General features: G+C 48.0%; 1 protein-coding gene across 2 annotated transcripts in view; it reads right to left on the minus strand.

The window, feature by feature from the left end:
- The window catches only part of LOC121269917 (cytosolic carboxypeptidase 4), a 220495-nt gene that overhangs the window by 175302 nt on the left and 19474 nt on the right, over positions 1 to 25719 (minus strand). For both annotated transcript variants that reach the window (XM_041175042.1, XM_041175043.1), the window contains 4 exons: positions 25455 to 25548; positions 18666 to 18703; positions 16637 to 16845; positions 13365 to 13539 (listed from right to left, as the gene is read on the minus strand). In XM_041175042.1, the coding sequence (XP_041030976.1) occupies positions 13365 to 13539; positions 16637 to 16845; positions 18666 to 18703; positions 25455 to 25548 (516 nt within the window). The remainder of the gene's footprint in view (positions 1 to 13364; positions 13540 to 16636; positions 16846 to 18665; positions 18704 to 25454; positions 25549 to 25719) is intronic.

A 25719-nucleotide genomic window follows, 5' to 3' on the forward strand; every position in this document is an offset into this window, starting at 1 on the left:
TGACACTGAGAGAGTGGGGAATCACTGAGAGAGTGGGGAATCACTCACACTGAGAGAGTGGGGAATCACTGACACAGAGAGAGTGGGGAATCACTGAGAGAGTGGGAATCACTGACACTGAGAGAGTGGGGAATCACGGAGAGTGTGGGGAATCACTGACACTGAGAGAGTGGGGAATCACTGAGAGAGTGGGGAATCACTGACACTGAGAGATTGGGGAATCACTGACACTGAGAGAGTGGGGAGTCACTGAGAGAGTGGGGAATCACTGACACTGAGAGAGTGGGGAATCACTGAGAGAGTGGGAATCACTGACACTGAAGAGGAGGGGGAATCACGACACAGAAGAGATGGGGAATCACTGACACTGAGAGAGTGGGGAATCACTCACACTGAGAGAGTGGGGAATCACTGACACTGAGAGAGTGAGGGAAAACTGGACACTGAGAGAGTGGGGAATCACTGAGAGAGTGGGGAATCACAGACACTGAGAGAGTGGGGAATCACCTGACACTGAGAGAGTGGGGAATCACTGAGAGAGTGGGGAATCCTCACCTGAGAGAGTGGGGAATCACTGAGTGAGTGGGGATCACTGACACTGAGAGATGGGGAATCACTGAGAGAGTGGGGGCATCACTGGACACTGAGAGAGTGGGGGAATCAACTGACACTGAGAGAGTGTGGGATCACTCACACTGAGAGAGTGGGGAATCACTGAGAGAGTGGAGAATCACTCACACTGAGAGAATGGGGAATCACTGACACTGAGAGAGTGGGGAAACACTCACACTGAGAGAGTGGGGAATCACTGAGAGAGTGGGGAATCACTGACACTGAGAGAGTGGGGTATCACTGACACTGAGAGAGTGGGGAATCACTCACACTGAGAGAGTGGGGAATCACTGAGAGAGTGGGGAATCACTCACACTGAGAGAATGGGGAATCACTCACACTGAGAGAGTGGGGAATCACTGACACTGAGAGAGTGGGGAATCACTGACACTGAGAGAGTGGGAGAACACTGAGAGAGTGGGGAATCACTGACACTGAGAGAGTGAGGAATCACTGAGAGAGTGGAGAATCACTCACACTGAGAGAGTGGGGAATCACTGACCCTGACAGAGTGGGGAATCACTGACACTGAGAGAGTGGGGAATCACTCACACTGAGAGAGTGAGGAATCACTGACACTGAGAGAGTGAGGAATCACTGTACACTGAGAGAAGTGGGGGAATCACCACACTGAGAGATTGAGGATCAAAGAGAGTGGGGAAACGCTCACACTGGAGAGTGGGAATCAATGACACTGAGAGAGTGGGGAATCACTGACACTGAGAGAGTGGGGAATCACTGAAAGAGTGGGGAATCACTCACACTGAGAGAGTGGGGAATCACTGAGAGAGTGGGGAATCACTCACACTGAGAGAGTGGGGGGAATCACTGAGAGAGTGGGGAATCACTGACACTGAGAGAGTGAGGAATCACTGAGAGAGTGGGGAACACACACTGCGAGAGTGGGGAATCACTGAGAGAGTGGGGAATCACTCACACTGAGAGAGTGGGGAAATCACTGACACTGAGAGAGTGGGGGATCACTCACCTGAGAGAGTGGGGAATCACTGAGAGAGTGGAGGAATCGACTCACACTGAGAGAATGGGGAATCACTGACACTGAGAGAGTGGGGAAACACTCACACTGAGAGAGTGGGGAATCACTGAGAGAGTGGGGAATCACTGACACTGAGAGAGTGGGGTATCACTGACACTGAGAGAGTGGGGAATCACTCACACTGAGAGAGTGGGGAATCACTGAGAGAGTGGGGAATCACTCACACTGAGAGAGTGAGGAATCACTCACACTGAGAGAGTGGGAATCACTGACACTGAGAGAGTGGGGAATCACTGACACTGAGAGAGTGGGGAAACACTGAGAGAGTGGGGAATCACTGACACTGAGAGAGTGAGGAATCACTGAGAGAGTGGAGAATCACTCACACTGAGAGAGTGGGGAATCACTGACCCTGACAGAGTGGGGAATCACTGACACTGAGAGAGTGGGGGAATCACTCACACTGAGAGAGTGAGGAATCACTGACACTGAGAGAGTGAGGAATCACTGACACTGAGAGAGTGGGGAATCACTGACACTGAGAGATTGGGGAATCACAGAGAGTGGGGAAACGCTCACACTGAGAGAGTGGGGAATCACTGACACTGAGAGAGCGGGGAATCACTGAGAGATAGGGGAGGAATCACTCACACTGAGAGAGTGGGGGAATCACTCACACTGAGAGAGTGGGGGAATCACTGAGAGAGTGGGGAATCACTCACGCTGAGAGAGTTGGGGAATCACTCACACTGAGAGAGTGGGGAATCACTGAGAGAGTGGGGAATCATGACACTGAGGAGTGGGGAATCACTCACACTGAGGAGAGAGGCGAATCACTGACACTGAGAGAGTGGGGAATCACTGAGAGAGTGGGGAATCACTCCACCTGAGAGAGTGGGGAATCACTGACACTGAGAGAGTGAGGAATCACTGACACTGAGAGAGTGGGGAATCACTGAGAGAGTGGGGAATCATGACACTGAGAGAGTGGGGGAATCACTCACACTGAGAGAGAGGCGAATCACTGACACTGAGAGAGTGGGGAATCACTCACACTGAGAGAGTGGGGAATCACTGACTGAGAGAGTGGGGAATCACTGACACTGAGAGAGTGGGGAATCACTGAGAGAGTGGGGAATCACTGAGAGAGTGGGGAATCACTCACACTGAGAGAGTGGGGAATCACTGACAGAGTGGGGAATCACTGACACTGAGAGAGTGGGGAATCACTGACACTGAGAGAGTGGGAATCACTGACACTGAGAGAGTGGGGAATCACTTGAGAGAGTGGGGAATCTCACACTGAGAGAGTGGGGAATCACTCACACTGAGAGAGTGGGGAATCACTGAGAGAGTGGGGAATCACTGACACTGAGAGAGTGGGGAATCACTGACACTGAGTGTGGGGAATCACTGAGAGAGTGGGGAATCACTCACACTGAGAGAGTGGGGAATCACTACCACTGAGAGAGTGGGGAATCACTGACACTGAGAGAGTGGGGATCACTGAGAGAGTGGAGAGCACAGACACAGAGCGAGTGGGGAATCACTGACACTGAGAGAGTGGGGAATCACTGACACTGAGAGAGTGGGGCATCACTGACACTGAGAGAGTGGGGAACACTCACACTGAGAGAGTGGAGGAATCACTCACACTGAGAGGTGGGGAATCACTGACACTGAGAGAGTGGGGAATCACTGACACAGAGAGAGTGGGAAACACTGAGAGAGTGGGGAATCACTGACACTGAGAGAGTGGGGGAATCACTGAGAGAGTGGGGAAATCACTGACATCTGAGAGAGTGGGAATCACTGAGAGAGTGGGGAATCACTACATTGAGAGAGTGGGGAATCACTGAGAGAGTGGGGAATCACTGACACTGAGAGAGGGGGGATCACTGAGAGAGTGGGGAATCACTGACACTGAGAGAGTGAGGAATCACTAGAGAGAGTGGGGAATCACTCACACTGAGAGAGTGGGGAATCACTGAGAGAGTGGGAATCACTGACACTGAGAGAGTGGGGAATCACTGACACTGAGAGAGTGGGGAATCACTGAAAGAGTGGGGAATCACTCACACTGAGAGAGTGGGGAATCACTGAGAGAGTGGGGAATCACTCACACTGAGAGAGTGGGGAATCACTGAGAGAGTGGGGAATCACTGACACTGAGAGAGTGAGGAATCACTGAGAGAGTGGGGAATCACACACTGAGAGAGTGGGGAATCACTGAGAGAGTGGGGAATCACTCACACTGAGAGAGTGGGGAATCACTGACACTGAGAGAGTGGGGGATCACTCACACTGAGAGAGTGGGGAATCACTGAGAGAGTGGAGAATCACTCACACTGAGAGAATGGGGAATCACTGACACTGAGAGAGTGGGGAAACACTCACACTGAGAGAGTGGGGAATCACTGAGAGAGTGGGGAATCACTGACACTGAGAGAGTGGGGTATCACTGACACTGAGAGAGTGGGGAATCACTCACACTGAGAGAGTGGGGAATCACTGAGAGAGTGGGGAATCACTCACACTGAGAGAATGGGGAATCACTCACACTGAGAGAGTGGGGAATCACTGACACTGAGAGAGTGGGGAATCACTGACACTGAGAGAGTGGGGAAACACTGAGAGAGTGGGGAATCACTGACACTGAGAGAGTGAGGAATCACTGAGAGAGTGGAGAATCACTCACACTGAGAGAGTGGGGAATCACTGACCCTGACAGAGTGGGGAATCACTGACACTGAGAGAGTGGGGAATCACTCACACTGAGAGAGTGAGGAATCACTGACACTGAGAGAGTGAGGAATCACTGACACTGAGAGAGTGGGGAATCACTGACACTGAGAGATTGGGGAATCACAGAGAGTGGGGAAACGCTCACACTGAGAGAGTGGGGAATCACTGACACTGAGAGAGCGGGGAATCACTGAGAGAGTGGGGAATCACTCACACTGAGAGAGTGGGGAATCACTCACACTGAGAGAGTGGGGAATCACTGAGAGAGTGGGGAATCACTCACGCTGAGAGAGTGGGGAATCACTCACACTGAGAGAGTGGGGAATCACTGAGAGAGTGGGGAATCATGACACTGAGAGAGTGGGGAATCACTCACACTGAGAGAGAGGCGAATCACTGACACTGAGAGAGTGGGGAATCACTGAGAGAGTGGGGAATCACTCACACTGAGAGAGTGGGGAATCACTGACACTGAGAGAGTGAGGAATCACTGACACTGAGAGAGTGGGGAATCACTGAGAGAGTGGGGAATCATGACACTGAGAGAGTGGGGAATCACTCACACTGAGAGAGAGGCGAATCACTGACACTTAGAGAGTGGGGAATCACTCACACTGAGAGAGTGGGGAATCACTGACACTGAGAGAGTGGGGAATCACTCACACTGAGAGAGTGGGGAATCACTGAGAGAGTGGGGAATCACTCACACTGAGAGAGTGGGGAATCACTGACACAGAGAGAGTGGGGAATCACTGAGAGAGTGGGGAATCACTGACACTGAGAGAGTGGGGAATCACTCACACTGAGAGAGTGGGGATTCACTGACACTGAGAGAGTGGGGAATCACTGAGAGAGTGGGGAATCACTCACACTGAGAGAGTGGGGAATCACTGACACAGAGAGAGTGGGGAATCACTGAGAGAGTGGGAATCACTGACACTGAGAGAGTGGGGAATCACGGAGAGAGTGGGGAATCACTGACACTGAGAGAGTGGGGAATCACTGAGAGAGTGGGGAATCACTGACACTGAGAGAGTGGGGAATCACTGAGAGAGTGGGGAGTCACTGAGAGAGTGGGGAGTCACTGAGAGAGTGGGGAAATCACTGACACTGAGAGAGTGGGGAATCACTGAGAGAGTGGGGAATCACTCACACTGAGAGAGTGGGGAATCACTGACACTGAGAGAGTGGGGAATCACTCACACTGAGAGAGTGGGGAATCACTCACACTGAGAGAGTGGAGAATCACTCACACAGAGAGTGGGGAATCACTCACACTGAGAGAGTGGGGAATCACTGACACAGAGAGAGTGGGGAATCACTGAGAGAGTGGGGAATCACTCACACTGAGAGAGTGGGGAATCACTGAGAGAGTGGGGAATCACTGACACTGAGAGAGTGGGGAATCACTGAGAGAGTGGGGCATCACTGACACTGAGAGAGTGGGGAATCACTGACACTGAGAGAGTGGGGAATCACTGAGAGAGTGGGAAATTACTGACACTGAGAGAGTGGGGAATCACTCACACTGAGAGAGTGGGGAATCACTGACACTGAGAGAGTGGGGAATCACTCACACTGAGAGAGTGGGGAATCACTGAGAGAGTGGGGAATCACTCACACTGAGAGAGTGGGAATCACTGACACTGAGAGAGTGGGGAATCACTGAGAGAGTGGGGAATCACTGACACTGAGAGAGTGGGGAATCACTCACACTGAGAGAGTGGGGATTCACTGACACTGAGAGAGTGGGAATCACTGACTGAGAGAGTGGGGAATCACTCACACTGAGAGAGTGGGGAATCACTGACACAGAGAGAGTGGGGAATCACTGACCTGAGAGAGTGGGGAATCACTGACACTGAGAGAGTGGGGAATCACGGAGAGAGTGGGGAATCACTGACACTGAGAGAGTGGGGAATCACTGAGAGAGTGGGGAATCACAGACACTGAGAGAGTGGGGAATCACTGACACTGAGAGAGTGGGGAGTCACTGAGAGAGTGGGAAATCACTGACACTGAGAGAGTGGGGAATCACTGACACAGAGAGAGTGGGGAATCACTGAGAGAGTGGGGAATCACTCACACTGAGAGAGTGGGGAATCACTGACACTGAGAGAGTGGGGAATCACTCACACTGAGAGAGTGGGGAATCACTCACACTGAGAGTGTGGAGAATCACTCACACACAGAGTGGGGAATCACTCACACTGAGAGAGTGGGGAATCACTGACACAGAGAGAGTGGGGAATCACTGAGAGAGTGGGGAATCACTCACACTGAGAGAGTGGGGAATCACTGAGTGAGTGGGGAATCACTGACACTGAGAGAGTGGGGAATCACTGAGAGAGTGGGGCATCACTGACACTGAGAGAGTGGGGAATCACTGACACTGAGAGAGTGTGGAGTCACTGAGAGAGTGGAAAATTACTGACACTGAGAGAGTGGGGAATCACTGACACAGAGCGAGTGGGGAATCACTGACACTGAGAGAGTGGGGAATCACTGACACTGAGAGAGTGGGGAACCACTGAGAGAGTGGGGAATCACTAACACTGAGAGAGTCGGGAATCACTCACACTGAGAGAGTGGGGAATCACTGACACTGAGAAAGCGAGAAATCACAGAGAGAGTGGGGAATCACTGACACTGAGAGAGTGAGGAATCACTGACACTGAGAGAGTGGGGAATCACTCACACTGAGAGAGTGGGGAATCACTGACACTGAGAGAGTGAGGAATCACTGACACTGAGAGAGTGGGGAATCACTGACACTGAGAGAGTGGGGAATCACTGACACTGAGAGAGTGGGGAATCACTGAGAGAGTGGGGAATCACTGACACTGAGAGAGTGGGGAATCACTGAGAGAGTGGGGAATCACTCACATTGAGAGAGTGGGGAATCACTGAGAGAGTGGGGAATCACTGACACTGAGAGAGTGGGGAATCACTGAGAGAGTGGGGAATCACTGACACTGAGAGAGTGAGGAATCACTGAGAGAGTGGGGAATCACTCACACTGAGAGAGTGGGGAATCACTGAGAGAGTGGGGAATCACTGACACTGAGAGAGTGGGGAATCACTGACACTGAGAGAGTGGGGAATCACTGAAAGAGTGGGGAATCACTCACACTGAGAGAGTGGGGAATCACTGAGAGAGTGGGGAATCACTCACACTGAGAGAGTGGGGAATCACTGAGAGAGTGGGGAATCACTGACACTGAGAGAGTGAGGAATCACTGAGAGAGTGGGGAATCACACACTGAGAGAGTGGGGAATCACTGAGAGAGTGGGGAATCACTCACACTGAGAGAGTGGGGAATCACTGACACTGAGAGAGTGGGGGATCACTCACACTGAGAGAGTGGGGAATCACTGAGAGAGTGGAGAATCACTCACACTGAGAGAATGGGGAATCACTGACACTGAGAGAGTGGGGAAACACTCACACTGAGAGAGTGGGGAATCACTGAGAGAGTGGGGAATCACTGACACTGAGAGAGTGGGGTATCACTGACACTGAGAGAGTGGGGAATCACTCACACTGAGAGAGTGGGGAATCACTGAGAGAGTGGGGAATCACTCACACTGAGAGAATGGGGAATCACTCACACTGAGAGAGTGGGGAATCACTGACACTGAGAAAGTGGGGAATCACTGACACTGAGAGAGTGGGGAAACACTGAGAGAGTGGGGAATCACTGACACTGAGAGAGTGAGGAATCACTGAGAGAGTGGAGAATCACTCACACTGAGAGAGTGGGGAATCACTGACCCTGACAGAGTGGGGAATCACTGACACTGAGAGAGTGGGGAATCACTCACACTGAGAGAGTGAGGAATCACTGACACTGAGAGAGTGAGGAATCACTGACACTGAGAGAGTGGGGAATCACTGACACAGAGAGAATGGGGAATCACTGACACTGAGAGAGTGGGGAATCACTGACACTGAGAGAGTGGGGAATCACTGAAAGAGTGGGGAATCACTCACACTGAGAGAGTGGGGAATCACTGAGAGAGTGGGGAATCACTCACACTGAGAGAGTGGGGAATCACTGAGAGAGTGGGGAATCACTGACACTGAGAGAGTGAGGAATCACTGAGAGAGTGGGGAATCACACACTGAGAGAGTGGGGAATCACTGAGAGAGTGGGGAATCACTCACACTGAGAGAGTGGGGAATCACTGACACTGAGAGAGTGGGGGATCACTCACACTGAGAGAGTGGGGAATCACTGAGAGAGTGGAGAATCACTCACACTGAGAGAATGGGGAATCACTGACACTGAGAGAGTGGGGAAACACTCACACTGAGAGAGTGGGGAATCACTGAGAGAGTGGGGAATCACTGACACTGAGAGAGTGGGGTATCACTGACACTGAGAGAGTGGGGAATCACTCACACTGAGAGAGTGGGGAATCACTGAGAGAGTGGGGAATCACTCACACTGAGAGAATGGGGAATCACTCACACTGAGAGAGTGGCGAATCACTGACACTGAGAGAGTGGGGAATCACTGACACTGAGAGAGTGGGGAAACACTGAGAGAGTGGGGAATCACTGACACTGAGAGAGTGAGGAATCACTGAGAGAGTGGAGAATCACTCACACTGAGAGAGTGGGGAATCACTGACCCTGACAGAGTGGGGAATCACTGACACTGAGAGAGTGGGGAATCACTCACACTGAGAGAGTGAGGAATCACTGACACTGAGAGAGTGAGGAATCACTGACACTGAGAGAGTGGGGAATCACTGACACTGAGAGATTGGGGAATCACAGAGAGTGGGGAAACGCTCACACTGAGAGAGTGGGGAATCACTGACACTGAGAGAGCGGGGAATCACTGAGAGAGTGGGGAATCACTCACACTGAGAGAGTGGGGAATCACTCACACTGAGAGAGTGGGGAATCACTGAGAGAGTGGGGAATCACTCACGCTGAGAGAGTGGGGAATCACTCACACTGAGAGAGTGGGGAATCACTGAGAGAGTGGGGAATCATGACACTGAGAGAGTGGGGAATCACTCACACTGAGAGAGAGGCGAATCACTGACACTGAGAGAGTGGGGAATCACTGAGAGAGTGGGGAATCACTCACACTGAGAGAGTGGGGAATCACTGACACTGAGAGAGTGAGGAATCACTGACACTGAGAGAGTGGGGAATCACTGAGAGAGTGGGGAATCATGACACTGAGAGAGTGGGGAATCACTCACACTGAGAGAGAGGCGAATCACTGACACTGAGAGAGTGGGGAATCACTCACACTGAGAGAGTGGGGAATCACTGACACTGAGAGAGTGGGGAATCACTCACACTGAGAGAGTGGGGAATCACTGAGAGAGTGGGGAATCACTCACACTGAGAGAGTGGGGAATCACTGACACAGAGAGAGTGGGGAATCACTGAGAGAGTGGGGAATCACTGACACTGAGAGAGTGGGGAATCACTCACACTGAGAGAGTGGGGATTCACTGACACTGAGAGAGTGGGGAATCACTGAGAGAGTGGGGAATCACTCACACTGAGAGAGTGGGGAATCACTGACACAGAGAGAGTGGGGAATCACTGAGAGAGTGGGAATCACTGACACTGAGAGAGTGGGGAATCACGGAGAGAGTGGGGAATCACTGACACTGAGAGAGTGGGGAATCACTGAGAGAGTGGGGAATCACTGACACTGAGAGATTGGGGAATCACTGACACTGAGAGAGTGGGGAGTCACTGAGAGAGTGGGAAATCACTGACACTGAGAGAGTGGGGAATCACTGACACAGAGAGAGTGGGGAATCACTGACACTGAGAGAGTGGGGAATCACTCACACTGAGAGAGTGGGGAATCACTCACACTGAGAGAGTGGAGAATCACTCACACAGAGAGTGGGGAATCACTCACACTGAGAGAGTGGGGAATCACTGACACAGAGAGAGTGGGGAATCACTGAGAGAGTGGGGAATCACTCACACTGAGAGAGTGGGGAATCACTGAGTGAGTGGGGAATCACTGACACTGAGAGAGTGGGGAATCACTGAGAGAGTGGGGCATCACTGACACTGAGAGAGTGGGGAATCACTGACACTGAGAGAGTGTGGAGTCACTGAGAGAGTGGGAAATTACTGACACTGAGAGAGTGGGGAATCACTGACACAGAGCGAGTGGGGAATCACTGACACTGAGAGAGTGGGGAATCACTGACACTGAGAGAGTGGGGAACCACTGAGAGAGTGGGGAATCACTAACACTGAGAGAGTGGGGAATCACACACACTGAGAGAGTGGGGAATCACTGACACAGAGAGTGGGGAATCATTCACACTGAGAGAGTGGGGAATCACTGACACTGAGAGAGTGGGGAATCACTGAGAGATTGGGGAATCACTCACACTGAGAGAGTGGGGAATCACTGACACTGAGAGAGTGAGGAATCACTGACACTGAGAGAGTGGGGAATCACTCACACTGAGAGAGTGGGGAATCACTGACACTGAGAGAGTGAGGAATCACTGACACTGAGAGAGTGGGGAATCACTCACACTGAGAGAGTGGGGAATCACTGACACTGAGAGAGTGGGGAATCACTGAGAGAGTGGGGAATCACTAACACTGAGAGTGGGGAATCATTCACACTGAGAGAGTGGGGAATCACTGAGAGAGTGGGGAATCACTGACACTGAGAGAGTGAGGAATCACTGACACAGAGAGAATGGGGAATCACTGACACTGAGAGAGTGGGGAATCACTGACACTGAGAGAGTGGGGAATCACTGACACAGAGAGTGAGGAATTACTGACACTGAGAGAGTGGGGAATCACTGAGAGAGTGGGGAATCACTGACACTGAGAGAGTGGGGAATCACTGACACTGAGAGAGTGGGGAATCACTGAGAGAGTGGGGAATCACTCACACTGAGAGAGTGGGGAATCACTGAGTGAGTGGGGAATCACTGACACTGAGAGAGTGGGGAATCACTGAGAGAGTGGGGCATCACTGACACTGAGAGAGTGGGGAATCACTGACACTGAGAGAGTGTGGAGTCACTGAGAGAGTGGGAAATTACTGACACTGAGAGAGTGGGGAATCACTGACACAGAGCGAGTGGGGAATCACTGACACTGAGAGAGTGGGGAATCACTGACACTGAGAGAGTGGGGAACCACTGAGAGAGTGGGGAATCACTAACACTGAGAGAGTGGGGAATCACTCACACTGAGAGAGTGGGGAATCACTCACACTGAGAGAGTGGGGAATCACTGACACAGAGAGTGGGGAATCATTCACACTGAGAGAGTGGGGAATCACCAACACTGAGAGAGTGGAGAATCACTGAGAGAGTGGGGAATCACTCACACTGAGAGAGTGGGGAATCACTGACACTGAGAGAGTGAGGAATCACTGACACTGAGAGAGTGGGGAATCACTCACACTGAGCGAGTGGGGAATCACTGACACTGAGAGAGTGAGGAATCACTGACACTGAGAGAGTGGGGAATCACTCACACTGAGAGAGTGGGGAATCACTGACACTGAGAGAGTGGGGAATCACTGAGAGAGTGGGGAATCACTAACACTGAGAGAGTGGGGAATCACTGACACTGAGAGAGTGGGGAATCATTCACACTGAGAGAGTGGGGAATCACTGAGAGAGTGGGGAATCACTGACACTGAGAGAGTGAGGAATCACTGACACAGAGAGAATGGGGAATCACTGACACTGAGAGAGTGGGGCATCACTGACACTGAGAGAGTGGGGAATCACTGACACTGAGAGAGTGAGGAATCACTGACACTGAGAGAGTGGGGAATCACTGAGAGAGTGGGGAATCACTCACACTGAGAGAGTGGGGAATCACTGACACTGAGAGAGTGGGGAATCACTGACATTGAGAGAGTGGGGAATCACTGAGAGAGTGGGGAATCACTCACACTGAGAGAGTGGGGAATCACTGACACAGAGAGTGGGGAATCACTGAGAGAGTGGGGAATCACTGACACTGAGAGAGTGGGGAATCACTCAGAGAGTGGGGAATCACTGACACTGAGAGAATGGGGAATCACTGACACTGAGAGAGTGTGGAATCACTGACACTGAGAGAGTGGGGAATCACTGAGAAAGTGGGGAATCACTGACACTGAGAGAGTGGGGAATCACTCACACTGAGAGAGTGGGGAATCACACACTGAGAGAGTGGGGAATCACTGAGAGAGTGGGGAATCACTCACACTGAGAGAGTGGGGAATCACTGACACTGAGAGAGTGAGGAATCACTGACACTGAGAGAGTGGGGAATCACTGAGAGAGTGGGGAATCACTGACACTTAGAGAGTGAGGAATCACTGACACTGAGAGAGTGGGGAATCACTCACACAGAGAGAGTGGGGAATCACTGACACTGAGAGAGTGGGGAATCACTCACACTGAGAGAGTGGGGAATCACTGAGAGAGTGGAGAATCACTGACAGCAACTGCTGAATTTCCACTTTTAACTGTACATGTGTGAACTCCAGGAATTTCTGTCTGTTCCACAGAGTAATGAGGGCAAATGCAGACTGTTTCGCCACCTGGAAAGATTGAGCAGTTTAGAAGAATGAGAGGTGATCTTATTGAAACAATAAGGATTCTGAGGGAACTTGAACTTAACAGGGTGGATGCTGAGAGGATGTTTTCCCTTGTGGGAGAGACTAGAACCAGGAGGCACAGTTTAAAAATAAAGGGTCACCCGTCTAAGATTGAGATGAGAAGGAATTCTTTTCTCTCAGAGGGTCATCAGATTTTGGAATTCTCTTACTGCTGTTGAGGTGAGTCATGGGTTATTGTGGGAGGAAAGGCAGGAAAGTGGAGTTAAGGTCACAGCCAGATCAGCCATGATCTTATTGGCTGGCCGTGCAGGCTCGAGGGGCCAAATGGCCTACTTCTGCTTCTGTTTCTTATGATCTTATGATCATTCCGAACACAAAAGTCAGGTCCAGATAACAGAAATTCAGGCAAACCTATAGAATCTCACCTTGCGGAAACTTGCTGGGACAATCCAGTACCTGGGAGTCAGCTGTGTTTAGTAGTACAAATGAATAGCAACTTCGAACTGTGAGCAAAGGAAGACACTGCTTCGGGCTACACTTCCGTATGATTTGTGTAGCCAACTTGGCAATCGGCTGTAGGTCTGCACTAGAGCCACAAGCCTAGAGAAGGAAGAAACCAGTTTAGTGTTTGTAGTTACTTCGGTGCACCACACGGCAGTTAACTATCAGCATGGAGATAGAGTGCATTCTGCTCTTAGACTGTCCTTCAGTTCTGCTTTTGGAAATAAGTTACTTTTTTTTCTCCTGCTAAGTTCCCACAAAACTTATGTTTTAAACAAAGTCATTTTCATTCAGATTACAGATTTTGAAAATATCCTGTGAGCAGCTTATGGCCTGTCCCTCATTCTGCTATTAGCAGTTATTAAAATCATATAGACAGCAACCAGGAACATTGGCAAAGACTGATTAACAGTTTCAACAAAGCAGGCACAGCCCCCCAAAGAGAACACCACAAAACAGATCTGAATAAAGCTCGACTATGTGGTAGCCTAGTGGTAATGTCAGAGGGCCAGTAATACAGAGACCCAAACTAATGCTCTGGGGATGTGGGTTCAAACCCCACTCTAATAGCTGGTGGAATCAATTCATTTAACAAATCTGGAATATAAAGCCAGCCTTGATAATGGTGACCATGACAATTTGTATTAAAAACCCATCTGGTTCACTAATGCCATTTAGGGAAGGAAATTTGCCATCTTTAGTTGGTCTGGCCTATATCTTGCTCCAGACCCACATCAGTGTGATTGACTCTTAACTGCCCTCTGAAGTGGCCACACAAGCCATGCAGTTCAAGGGCAATAAGGGATGGGCAACCAATGCCAGCCTTGCCAGGATGCCCACCTCCCATGAATGGAAAAAGGGAAAAAGCGGAGACTGGCAGGGCCATTTGAGACCTCGAGCTGCTCCTCCCTGCCCTTTAGTGAGGTGTCTCGGGCTCAGGCAAGAGTCTCACACGCAGGGATCTGAGCAACAGCCAAGGGCAGAACCAGCAAATGCTCAGTGGGGATGGTGGAAGAGCCAGAACCTTGAGGGACAACAGTTGCTTATCGACGGAGGATCGTTTGGGAGGAAGGATTTGGGCGTGTTCCCTTTAAGCACACATGAGGAAGGCAATAGGGAACCACCTCATGCCAGTGAAGCCCACACCCCCTGAATGAGTAAGAGAAAAAATGCGTTCATTTCCCTGGTCATGTTGTTCACTGAAATTGAAAATGGGGGATTCCCAAAGGGGAATGTGCAGGGCTGGGAGGGGTGGAGAAATGAGCAGAGAACCTGCCCTTAGGCACATTGCTGCTCCCACTACATGTAACGGTAAACGTTATGGTCTCTGCATCCCCCTGGCAGAGGCCTGTTCCAGACGAGCACATGTGAGGAATTCATCCATGGAAAGTCGCACCATCCATTTACATCCTGTGTGATTTTCTGTCCATGAAAACAAAAGACCGGAAAATCGGACAAACCGGACAAGTCGGCTTCTCTGCATCCAAACTCCTAATACAGCGCGTCAATCCTTCGTGTGGGCTTGGGGGGGCTGGGGTTGTTAATTGTAACATTTACCCTGTAGCTGCACTAAAAGTGCAGTGAACCCCGGATCTGCTATCACCTAAGCTGCAGTCACGTCAGCACAGGAAACTGCCCACTTGTGGAATCTTCTCTCATTTCAACAACAACATACATTTATTTGGAGGTTTTGCCATAATAACACATCCCAAGGTACTTCACAGGAACATATTTTGAAACAAAATATGACACCAAGCAACATAAAGAGGCATCAGAGCATATGACCAAAAGCTTGGTTGAAGAGGTGAGTTTTAAGGGGTGTCATAAAGGAGGAAAGTGAGAGGCAGAGGGGTTTAGGGAGCGTATTCCAGGGCTTCAGGCCGAGGCTACTGAAGGCACGGCCACCAATGGTGGAGCAATTAAAATTGGGAATGCACAAGAGGCCATAATCTATGGAATTCATTGCCACAGAAGGCTGTGGAGGCCAGGTCACTGAGTGTATTGAAGACCGAGATAGGTAGGTTCTTGACTGGTAAGGGGATCAAAGGTTATGGGGAGAAGGCGGGAGAATGGGGTTGAGAAACTTATCAGCCTTGATTGAATGGCGGAGCAGACTCGATGGGGCAAATGGCCTAATTTCTGCTCCAGTGTCTTATGGTCTAATTAGAGAAGCGCAGATATCTCGGAGGATTGTGGGGCTGGAGGGTAGAAAGGGAGGGGCGAGACCATGGAGGGATTTGAGAGCAAGGATTAGAATTTTAAAGACAAGAAGTTGCTTGACCAGGAGCCAATGTAGGTTAGGGAGCTCCGGCAAGATAGGAGAAGGGGACCTGCTGGGGTTAAGATACAGGCAGCAGAGTTTTGGATCACCTCAAGTCTATGGAGGGTCAAATGTAGACGAGCCAGGAGTTTTTTTCCCTTTATTTGTTTCATGAGATGTGGGTGACACTGGGAAGGCCAGCATTTCCTCTGTAACCTTTGAACTGAGTGGCTTGATAGTCTATTTCAGAGGGCAGATCAGAGTCGACCACATTGCTGTGGGTCTGGAGTCACATGTAGGCCAAACTGGGTAAGGAAGGCAGGATTTCCTTCCATTATAGGACATTAGTGAACCAGATGGGTTTTAAACAAGTCAATGATAATTGTCACAGTCATGATTACTGAGACAATCTTTATATTCCATGTTTATTCATTGAATTTAAACTCCATCAGCTGCTGTGATGTCCCTGGAGCATTAGGCTCTGGATTACTAGTCCAGTGAGATTACCACCACACCACCACCCACCAGAATAAACAGCCCTTGAGCGAAGAGAAACACATGGGGTTGGGCCAGGGATTGTGTGGACAAGCTTTTAATTTTCTAAGGTCTTTTTATGGAAGGGAGGATAAATATCATGTCGTTCTCAGAATTTAGTAATGTCAGTAACTCCTTCACAACTGACTTTACAATCAGTCCTTCAGAGACTTTGTTCAGTGTCGCGTACCAACACCAACCCCCAGCCCCTCCACCCCCAACACCACCCTCACCCCCCCCCCCCCCCCCCCCCCCCCCCCCCCCCCCCACGCCACGACCCCCTCGAATGCACCCTAAACCATTCAGTTAAAATGGAAGAAACAAAGTCCTGGTGAAGCGGAGTCACATTCGACAAATAATGAGGAGGTTTTATGCTATTTTCTCATCGTTGACATAACCTACCTGTGAGGTGTTGAGCAGGACTCTCATCCCATCCACCTTTAGAAAGGCTTCTTTCCCCATTTGGATGTTTGTGATATTTTTAATGCAGTTGAGGAGGGCTTTGTGAATGGAAATGTACTTGTTCCGTGTATCTTGTTGGTGCCAATCCTGATACAGTTTTAAGAGCCAGTGGATGTACCCATTTTCCACAGCTCGCCTGCTGTTCCATTCTGAAACAAATAGTTCAACCGGAAATCAGATTTTTCGAGCAATTCTTCCCTATGCCTAAGCAACTAAATTATAAATTGACTGGATCTTCAGGATGGATGATTGATCCCAAAGTTTTGGCTCTACAGCTGATTAATGGACAACAGTGTCACCCTGTGGAATAAATGTGTAGCTACATGTCAAACCCTTGTGTAACACAATCTAATTTACAATCTACAACAGACCCCATAATGAACAACAATCTTTTATCATATAACCTTACTGTGACACAGTCCAATTATCTCATGCAGTGTGGGGGGATGTAATTATTACAACAATTATACTTGTGGTGAAAATAGCAGCAATCATTGCATTCCTGGACTTAATATTGAAGATCCAGCCTTTGAGCTAGTTTTTAAACAATTAGATGTCTTTTTTTAACGTTTCACCCAGGATCAAACAAAGAAGCAGTAGAAATGCCAGATCTCAGTTTGTATATGTATCCCAGCACCGCATAGAGACAGGCAAACACAGAAGGATCAGAAGAAGTCGATTGGTTGAAAAGTAAAACCAGAGGCGTATGGAAATGGGGCGGTAAAATTAAAAGCACAGTCACTTGACAGGGATATTAATAGCAAAGTCGCAGGAAGGAGTGGTGAGATTAGAAGCCAAGCCACAGAACAACACAGAGAGATTAGAATTTATACAGCACCTTGTACGACTTCAGGATGTCTCAATAAACTTTACAATTGATGATTTGTAGGGAAATGAAGCAGTCAGATTTGGTGTAATATGCCTTTAAGGGATTGCATGAAAGGAAGCATGTCATATGACCCAGTTTTAGTTTCACTTTTGTTTTTAAGCAGGGCACACACACACAGCTCTGCAGCCCTGATGTCTTCAAGCTTTATATCCATGTTTATCTGTTCACGTGTGCCTAAGTTTTTTTTTCTTTATTCTTTCATGGGATCTGGACATCTCTGTCAAGGCCAACATTTGTTACCCACATCCCAAATTGCCCTTGAACTGATTGGCTATTTCTGGGGGCAGTTAACAGTCAACCACATCTGCTGTGGGGTCTGGGGTTACATGTAGGCCAGACTGGGTAAGGATGACAGGTTTCCTTCCGCAAAGGGCATTATAGTGAACCAGATGGGTTTTTATGACAATCAACAATAGCTTCACTGAGACTAGCTTTCAATTCCCGATTTTATGCTGTGGTGGGATTTGAACTCATGCCGCCAGAGCATTAGTCTGGGTCTCGGGATTATTAGTCCAGTGACATTACCGCTACAGCACCATCTACCCTAATCCCAGTAAACAAGCCCACAACGTATTTACCCAATTCCCTACAAGTGATTGGTGCCTTTATATCATTATAAAAACATGACAAGATTGTGCACAGCAAAGTCCACAAACAACAGTGAGATAAGGCATCTGCTAATCTAGATTTGCAGCCATGGAGGGGAACACTAAGAAGCACAATCATAAAAGAGGGTGGTGAGATTATAAGTGAGGCTGCAGTTCAAAATGATGAGGTCGCGCCACAGTTGCAGGTTAAGAAGGTGCAATCAGAAACAGTCATGAAAGGAGGCGATGAGATGTGGAAAAGCAGAATGGCAATTTTAAAAGAATATGAACAAACATTGGAATCATATTTGTTGCCATTTTATGATTATAATCATTTTCTTTCTGCTCAAGAATAGACAGGGTAGAAATAACAAGTGTTGCTTCAGACCAGAAACACAGATGCACAGCAACAGGGCACATGTCGGCAGATTTTAAATCATTTTACTGTATAACTTATGAAAGGATAATAAAACATGAAATGAATAAAACTTACTTGATTTCAGTAAAGCTGAAAGAGCTTCTATGGCTGCTCTGAAAATTAAAAATAATATTTTATTCAGTACGCAGGCTACATCAAATAAATTTAGTCAAATATACACTAACTCTCTTTACAAAATTTAGTCGTTGCTCAGACATTCCATAAGACGAAGATCTTTTAATCCCTGAGTTATAGAATAGAACTATAATACAGATCCCATAATGTACCTTAACTCAGATTCAGAGGAGCTCTGCCAACTGCTCTGCTCTTATCTTTCTATTTCACACACAAGTTGCTTTATGTTCTCTCTAAAAGAGTCTGACAGTTTAATCCTGAATTTGGGCATTTTTTTCTCACATGGATTTGAGCCAATATGAAACTGAGTTGAGAAGATCTAAGCTCATCCAAACAGGATTCCCACCGCTGGACAAAGAGACAATTATCCCATCGGGCTGGAGTGGACTGGAATCCAGGTCCCAAACTAAAACAGACTGAAACCTTCCCACTTAATGGCATTGAGTCACCAGCCATCCCTCAATATTGAATCGACACCAGGGGCTGAATTTTAGACCCGGTAGGTGGACGCGTACCTGACAGTCAAGTCCCGATGTCATCACACACTCGCTTGATATTTCACTCGGTGGACAAGCGGGAGAGCTGGCAGCACGCCCGCTGACAATTAAGAGGGAAATTAAGCCCATTAACGACGCAGTTGTCTCTGATTTTTCGTGGCCTGTCCAGCCTTAGGTTGGCGGACGGGTGAATTGGCCAAGCGGCCGTTACATTTTTCACCAAACCTCATCCAAGAGGGGGGATGAAATTCACATTATGAAATAAAAATAAATATCTGTGGACAGCATTTTTGTCAGCGATACTTTCAGCTGCTTGATTGTGATGCCTGGACATTTTTGAGCAGCTTTTTATACCTTTGAGAATTTTCAAGTCTGCAGCTCCCTGAGGCGCTCGCCCGCACCCACAGAAACATCATCACCCGCCCTCTTCCCATGCCCACCCCGCCAGCGCCCAGCTTTTCAGCCCGGGCTTCACACTGGCTGGTCATCAACCATGAATTGGTCAGCCAGTGTGAAATCGCAGTCAGGGGCCCATTTCCCCACCACTCCCAGCCCGCTGACCGTACGCTCCTGGCCCCGCTGACCGCACGCACCCGGCCCGCTGACCGCAGGATCCCGGCCCCGCTGACCACCCGCGCCTGGCCCACTGACCACAGGATCCCGGCCCGCTGACCACCCGCGCCCGGCCCACTGACCACAGGATCCCGGCCCGCTGACCACAGGCTCCAGGCCCCGCTGACCGCAGGCTCCCGGCCTGCTGACCGCATGCTCCCGGCCCTGCTAACCACACGCACCCAGCCCACTGACCACAGGCTCCCGGCCCCGCTGACCGCAGGCTCCTGCCAAAGGTAAAATTCAGGCCCAAGCTTTGAATGTGCCCAAGATGCCAGTGAAAGAAGGTGATGGTTCTGGTCAATTGAACAATGGGGGAGATTTTGAGAACTGTCTGGGAGAAACGGGGCACAAGAACCCAGAAAATCCTCATTCAGCTACTACCTGTGGAAGGGCAGAAAGGGCAGGAATTTCTTTACTTTTAATTCACGGGATGTGAGCGTCATTGGCAAGACCACCCCTAACTGCCCTTCAGAAGATGGTGGTCAGCTACTTCCTTGAACCGCTGCAGTCCATGTGGTGTAGGTACACCCACAGTGCTGTTAGGAAGGGAGTTCCAGGATTTTGACCCAGCGACAGTGAAGGAACGGCGATATATTTGCAAGTCAGGATGGTGAGTGACTTGGAGGGGAACTTGCAGGTGGTGGTGTTCCCTTGTATCTGCTGCCCTTGACCTTCTAGGTTCTGGAGGTTGTGGGTTTGGAAGGTGCTGTCAAAGGAGCCTTGGTGAGTTCCTGCAGTGCGTCTTGTAAATGGTACACACTGCTGCTACTGCACATTGGTAGTGGAGGGAGTGGATGTTGAAGGCGATGGATGTGGTGCCAATCAACATTTTCCTGGTTGGTGTCGAGCTCCTTGAGTGTTGTGGGAGCTGCACTCATCCAGGCAAGTGGGGAGTATTCTGTCACACTCCTGACTTGTGCCTTGTAGATGGTGGACAGGCTTTGGGGGGCCAGGAGGTGAGTTATTCTCCACAGAATTTCGAGCCTCTGACCTGCTCTTGTAGCCACAGTACTTATATGGCTGGTCAGTTTTTGGTCAACGGTAACCCCCAGGATGTTCATAGTGGGGGATTCAGCGATGACAATGCTGTGGAATGTCAACATGAGATGGTTGGATTCTCTCTAGTTGGAGATGGTCGTTACCTGACACTTGTGTGGGGCGAATGTTACTTGCCACTTCATTTATAGAATAGGAACATAGGACTTAGGAGCAGGAGTAGGCCATTCAGCCCTTCAAGCCTGCTCTGAGATTTGATAAGATGATGGCTGATCTGATTTTGCCCCCCACCCATAACCCTTGACTCCCTTGTCTATCAAAAATCTAACTCAGCCTTGAATAAATTCAATGACCCAGCTTCCACTGCTTTCTCAGAGTGAGTATTCCGGAAACTAACAGCCCTTTGAGAGAAAACAATTCTCCTCATCTCCGTCTTAAATGGTAGACCTCTTATTCTTCAACAGCGTCCCCTAGTTCTAGTCTCTCCTGACAGAGAAGGTCAAAAATGAAATCAGACTTTAATATTTAAGTTTATTTTCCAGTTTTGAAAGGCATCTTTGAATGGCTGGTCCCATTCTGAATGCCAGCTTCTGGCAACAGCTCTCTGCAGCGCCAGATTGGACTCAGCCACTGGGAGATGCAGGAGTACCAGCTGTGGTGAGATGCGCCTCTGCCATGCAATGCCCAGATCTTGCTCACATTGGGCAAAAGCAGCAGCCAGCTGCATCTTTTTAATTGCAAATTCTGACCTTCAGATCGAGCCCAGCAACCTTGGCTAACACAGGTTCACAGATAAGCAGCGGGGAACATCTCCAAAGCAGATCGTGTTTCAGTTATATCAGCCAACAGTCACTTAAGTTTTCAGGATCAAATGCCTTGGTATTTGAGTTTGTCAGCAACCACTTTGTGCAAGAGGATGAGATTCAAAGTTGCCAATCACTTACTCATAAGTCAGTGTCCACACAGTATTCACAGGATAGATGTAACTTCTTTATTTAAGTGACTTCTTACCAAGATATTTGGTCCTGATTCTTAAAATTGGAGCACAACAAAGTAGGAGGTGAGAACATTCTTGATTGGTAACATGTTATGCTTTGTAGAGTCCTATATCTCCCGCCTAATCACATATTTCCCTATCACTGGAATCAGTGCTCCTGTAAGTGTGCTGTGCCTTGCATGTTGAGAGGGATCTTGTTACACCCATTGGATCAAATGCCAGTCATCAGTGAAGTTATAAAAGTTATAAAAAAAGTTATACTGCTGTCATTTAAATGCCAAACATTCTATCCAAGGAACAAGAATGTCTCAGAATATTAAGTGAAGGCAAAGGAAAGGTTGGGGTCCACCAGACAAATATACTAATACTTCACTGATTTTTTTGTAGAGTGCAGCACACTGCTAGGTTTCCAAACTCTCAGGAGTTGTTTTAATGTGCATTCATCAAGAAATTGATCTAATATGTCCCTAACTCAGCAGGAGTAACAGATGTGATAGTGACCCTATTGTATTTATCACTGAGCTCTAAATAGGTAGGAGAGAGAGAGAGAGACAGACAGACAGATAGACAGCAGCAGATGGGCAGGAATTGGCAAGTACCCATGTTCTGCCTCTGAATTCAAATTGGCAAGTCTGGCACAGGCAGAAGTGGAACTTCAATTGTTTCTAACATTGAATTCTCTGTATATTCTTTTAAATTGTGTGTATGGAATACAGGTCCTGTCAGCAAACCCGTTTTCCACATTGCAATTTGATGTTACATGTTTTACATCGGTGCATTTCACTGAAACCACCAATTTAAATATTTAGAGTAGAGTAACACGCCAAGACCAAAACAACATTTATGGTATAAAAATCCTATGTTGACCATCAGTTTATTGATGAACCAATTGGATTACTCTAAAGGGTACCTGAATAGACATTTATCTACCATCTTTTGTCAGCAACTGAAATTTCCGTTGTCCAAAATAAGATTGTAAACAAGTTAAAATAATCAAGAGAGCGATATTTCAAAATAGCATGAATAAATTTAAATATTGAACTTATTCAGTATATTTTAATTGCGTTCTTCATTAAAGTTCTTACTTTGAGGATTTAGCCTATCTCACAAAGCCTGGGCTTTGCTGGGTATTTTCACCTCAGCATTTGGGGAGATTTTATAACCTCCTCTGAGCTTTGCAGAATTTCCCAACTTGCAACTTGTGCCTCAAGAGACATCTGGGGGATGCGAAGGTGCATCCATTCATTTTGTGAGCGTTTGAGAGCGTTGGAGGTCAAATTCGAAATCTTTATTTAAGAAAAGCGTTGAGATTTATTAACAAATGCTCTTTCGATTACAAATAGCTCAGACAGACTGCACCTGTGAACAGTACCATCTGTGACTGCCATTTCTACGCAAAAGTTTCTAAGCAAAAACATTCCCAAATGAAAATGGATATCTATTCCAGTCGCTCACCTATTTTATTGCATATTCAGTTGAAAAATCCTTTGGCAGCTTAAGGAAATTCTTATAAAAAAAAGTTGAAAACAATAAACATTTTGCATTTAATTAGCATATTTTGTTTGTTCATGGAAATGTATGATTATTAAATCTTGCTCAAATTGGTAAACTCACTGATGAAGCGTTCAGAGGGAAATTTTCTACCCCTATGTACTCTCTCCTCCATTCGGCTGTGAGGCTCTGGGGTTTAGAAGAATGAAAAGTGGTCTTAATGAAACGTATATGAGTGGGAGAGGTCTTGACAGGGTGAAAGCTGAGAGGATGTTTCTCCTCGTTGGGGAATCTAGAACTAAGGGGTACCGTTTCAAAATAAGGGATCTCCCATTTAAGATGGAGATGAGGAGGAATTTCCTCTCTCAGATGGTCTTTAATCTTTGGCAATCTGTACCACAGAGGGCAGTGGAGGCTGGGTCATTGAATATATTCAAGGCTGAGTTAGACAGATTTTTGATTGACAGTGGGAGTCAGGGGATAAGGAGGCAGGGAGGAAAGTGGACTTAAGGTCACACATCAGATCAGCTATGATCTTATTGAATGGCAGAGCAGGCTCGAGGGGCCAAATTGCCTAGTCCTCCTCCTATTTCTTATATTCCTATGTATCCCCTGTTCCCAGCACTTCGAGATTCAAGCAAGCCCAGATACCGTAAGTCTCCGATACCCAATGCCCCAGTATCACACCCCTCCTCCATCCCTATTCTCAGTTCTTTAGACCCCCCACAACACTTACAAATTCCTAAGGCATATTGGCAGTTCTGCAAGATCTGAGGGTCACACCCAATGCAGTTAAGTCAATGTTTCTAGGTAATAATCCTTAGCATAACGCCACTGTTCTTATAAAACCTCTGACAATGCCATGGGAAATACACTAGTTTTAAAATACTCGTAATACCTGGTACACGATGTTTGTGATTCTTACCACAAAGACAAGAACATCTCTTTAAGCACCATTGCTCCTGCAAATGTGAACCAGCTCTATATATACGGTATAAATTGATTAGCACATTGGTAACTATCAACAAGCGAATAATATAAAATGGATTTTAATACTATAGACAGGCGAAATATAAACTGCTAAGTACTGTACACTGACCAAACAATGTACATGGCTAAATAATAAAGGGCATCATAGAAATTGCTTACTATATTTATCAGTACACAATATAAATTGGGAAATATAAACTGGTATATACTAATCAATCTCCAGTGGCATTCCACATGGAGAATCAGGACCAAGTGTGCTGTTGAGGTGAGGGAGGGTTAGGAGGTGAGGAGGTAGGTACATCAGTGGAAATGATGTAATTCTGTTTCCATTCTAAAGTCGTACTGAGCTTAGTTTTATATTTATATTTCAAATGCCTGCATCCACTTTTAGAATGGAAACTGCCGATATGCACTTGTCATGTTGTAAGTGCATCCTCCTGCCAGTGGTGGTGCTGCAATGCACTGTGCATAACTACAATCTGACATGTTATCCTAGCATTCATGGCCTATTGAAAGCCGTCTATAAAAGCTGCATCACGTTTCACTGGAAGTGAGTCTGGGCATAGCGATGGCATTCCTGAGTCAGAAAGCAAAGGATTGAGCTCCAACCCAGAAACACCTGAAGAATGGGGATTTGACTATTGTGTTGCCATTCACCAAGCATCCGAACAAAGCGCCCTCTGGCTCTGTGATAACATTGCCGCCTCTGAGTCATTAGCGTTTGGTTCGGGCTGCCTCGCGACTGGATATTGGATTCTCATGTCCAGTAAATCCCACCCCACTCCACTCCTATCATAAAGTGTAAGTGGGGCCTTTTTAGCCTAGGTTGCAGTCCACCTGGGAAAAGGTAAACCAAAGATAAAAGTGGTGAGAACGGCAACCAGAAACCACTCATTGCCTCTTCCACAGCAGGTGGCTCGAAATCTCATGTGTGAGACTTGAGTTAGAACCTGCCCTCGGACAGAACATGACAGAATGATGGAAAGGCTTTAATACTAAATACTACTATTGTTCATTTGATCATCACAGTGAATCAGTTGAAAACACAGCCATTCAGACAAGGAGGGAGAGGTTGCCCTGAGGCAAATTGTACATTAAAGACTAGCATAGCCCAGTTACATTGTGGCAGGTTGCAATCCTTACCTTATAGCATTTGTGTTCCTGTTCGTATATGGAGATATCAGTTTAAACAGGAGACTCATAATTCCATTCTTACCCAATGCAGCACCAGTTGCAACTGTAAAGGCAGCATCAAATATATCAGAGTTACAAACAAAGTCTGATGAGGTCAAGGTGGTACCATGTGCTTGACCAGATTATCAGGGTGATTCAGCACTGGCCAAGCAGTCTACTACCTGGGGAAGCTGATATTACTGTGCACATTCAGGTAGGGATTAACCCTGCCCTG

Source organism: Carcharodon carcharias, chromosome 26 (assembly GCF_017639515.1).
Source record: "Carcharodon carcharias isolate sCarCar2 chromosome 26, sCarCar2.pri, whole genome shotgun sequence".
In the NCBI taxonomy this organism is placed as follows: Eukaryota; Metazoa; Chordata; class Chondrichthyes; order Lamniformes; family Lamnidae; genus Carcharodon; species Carcharodon carcharias.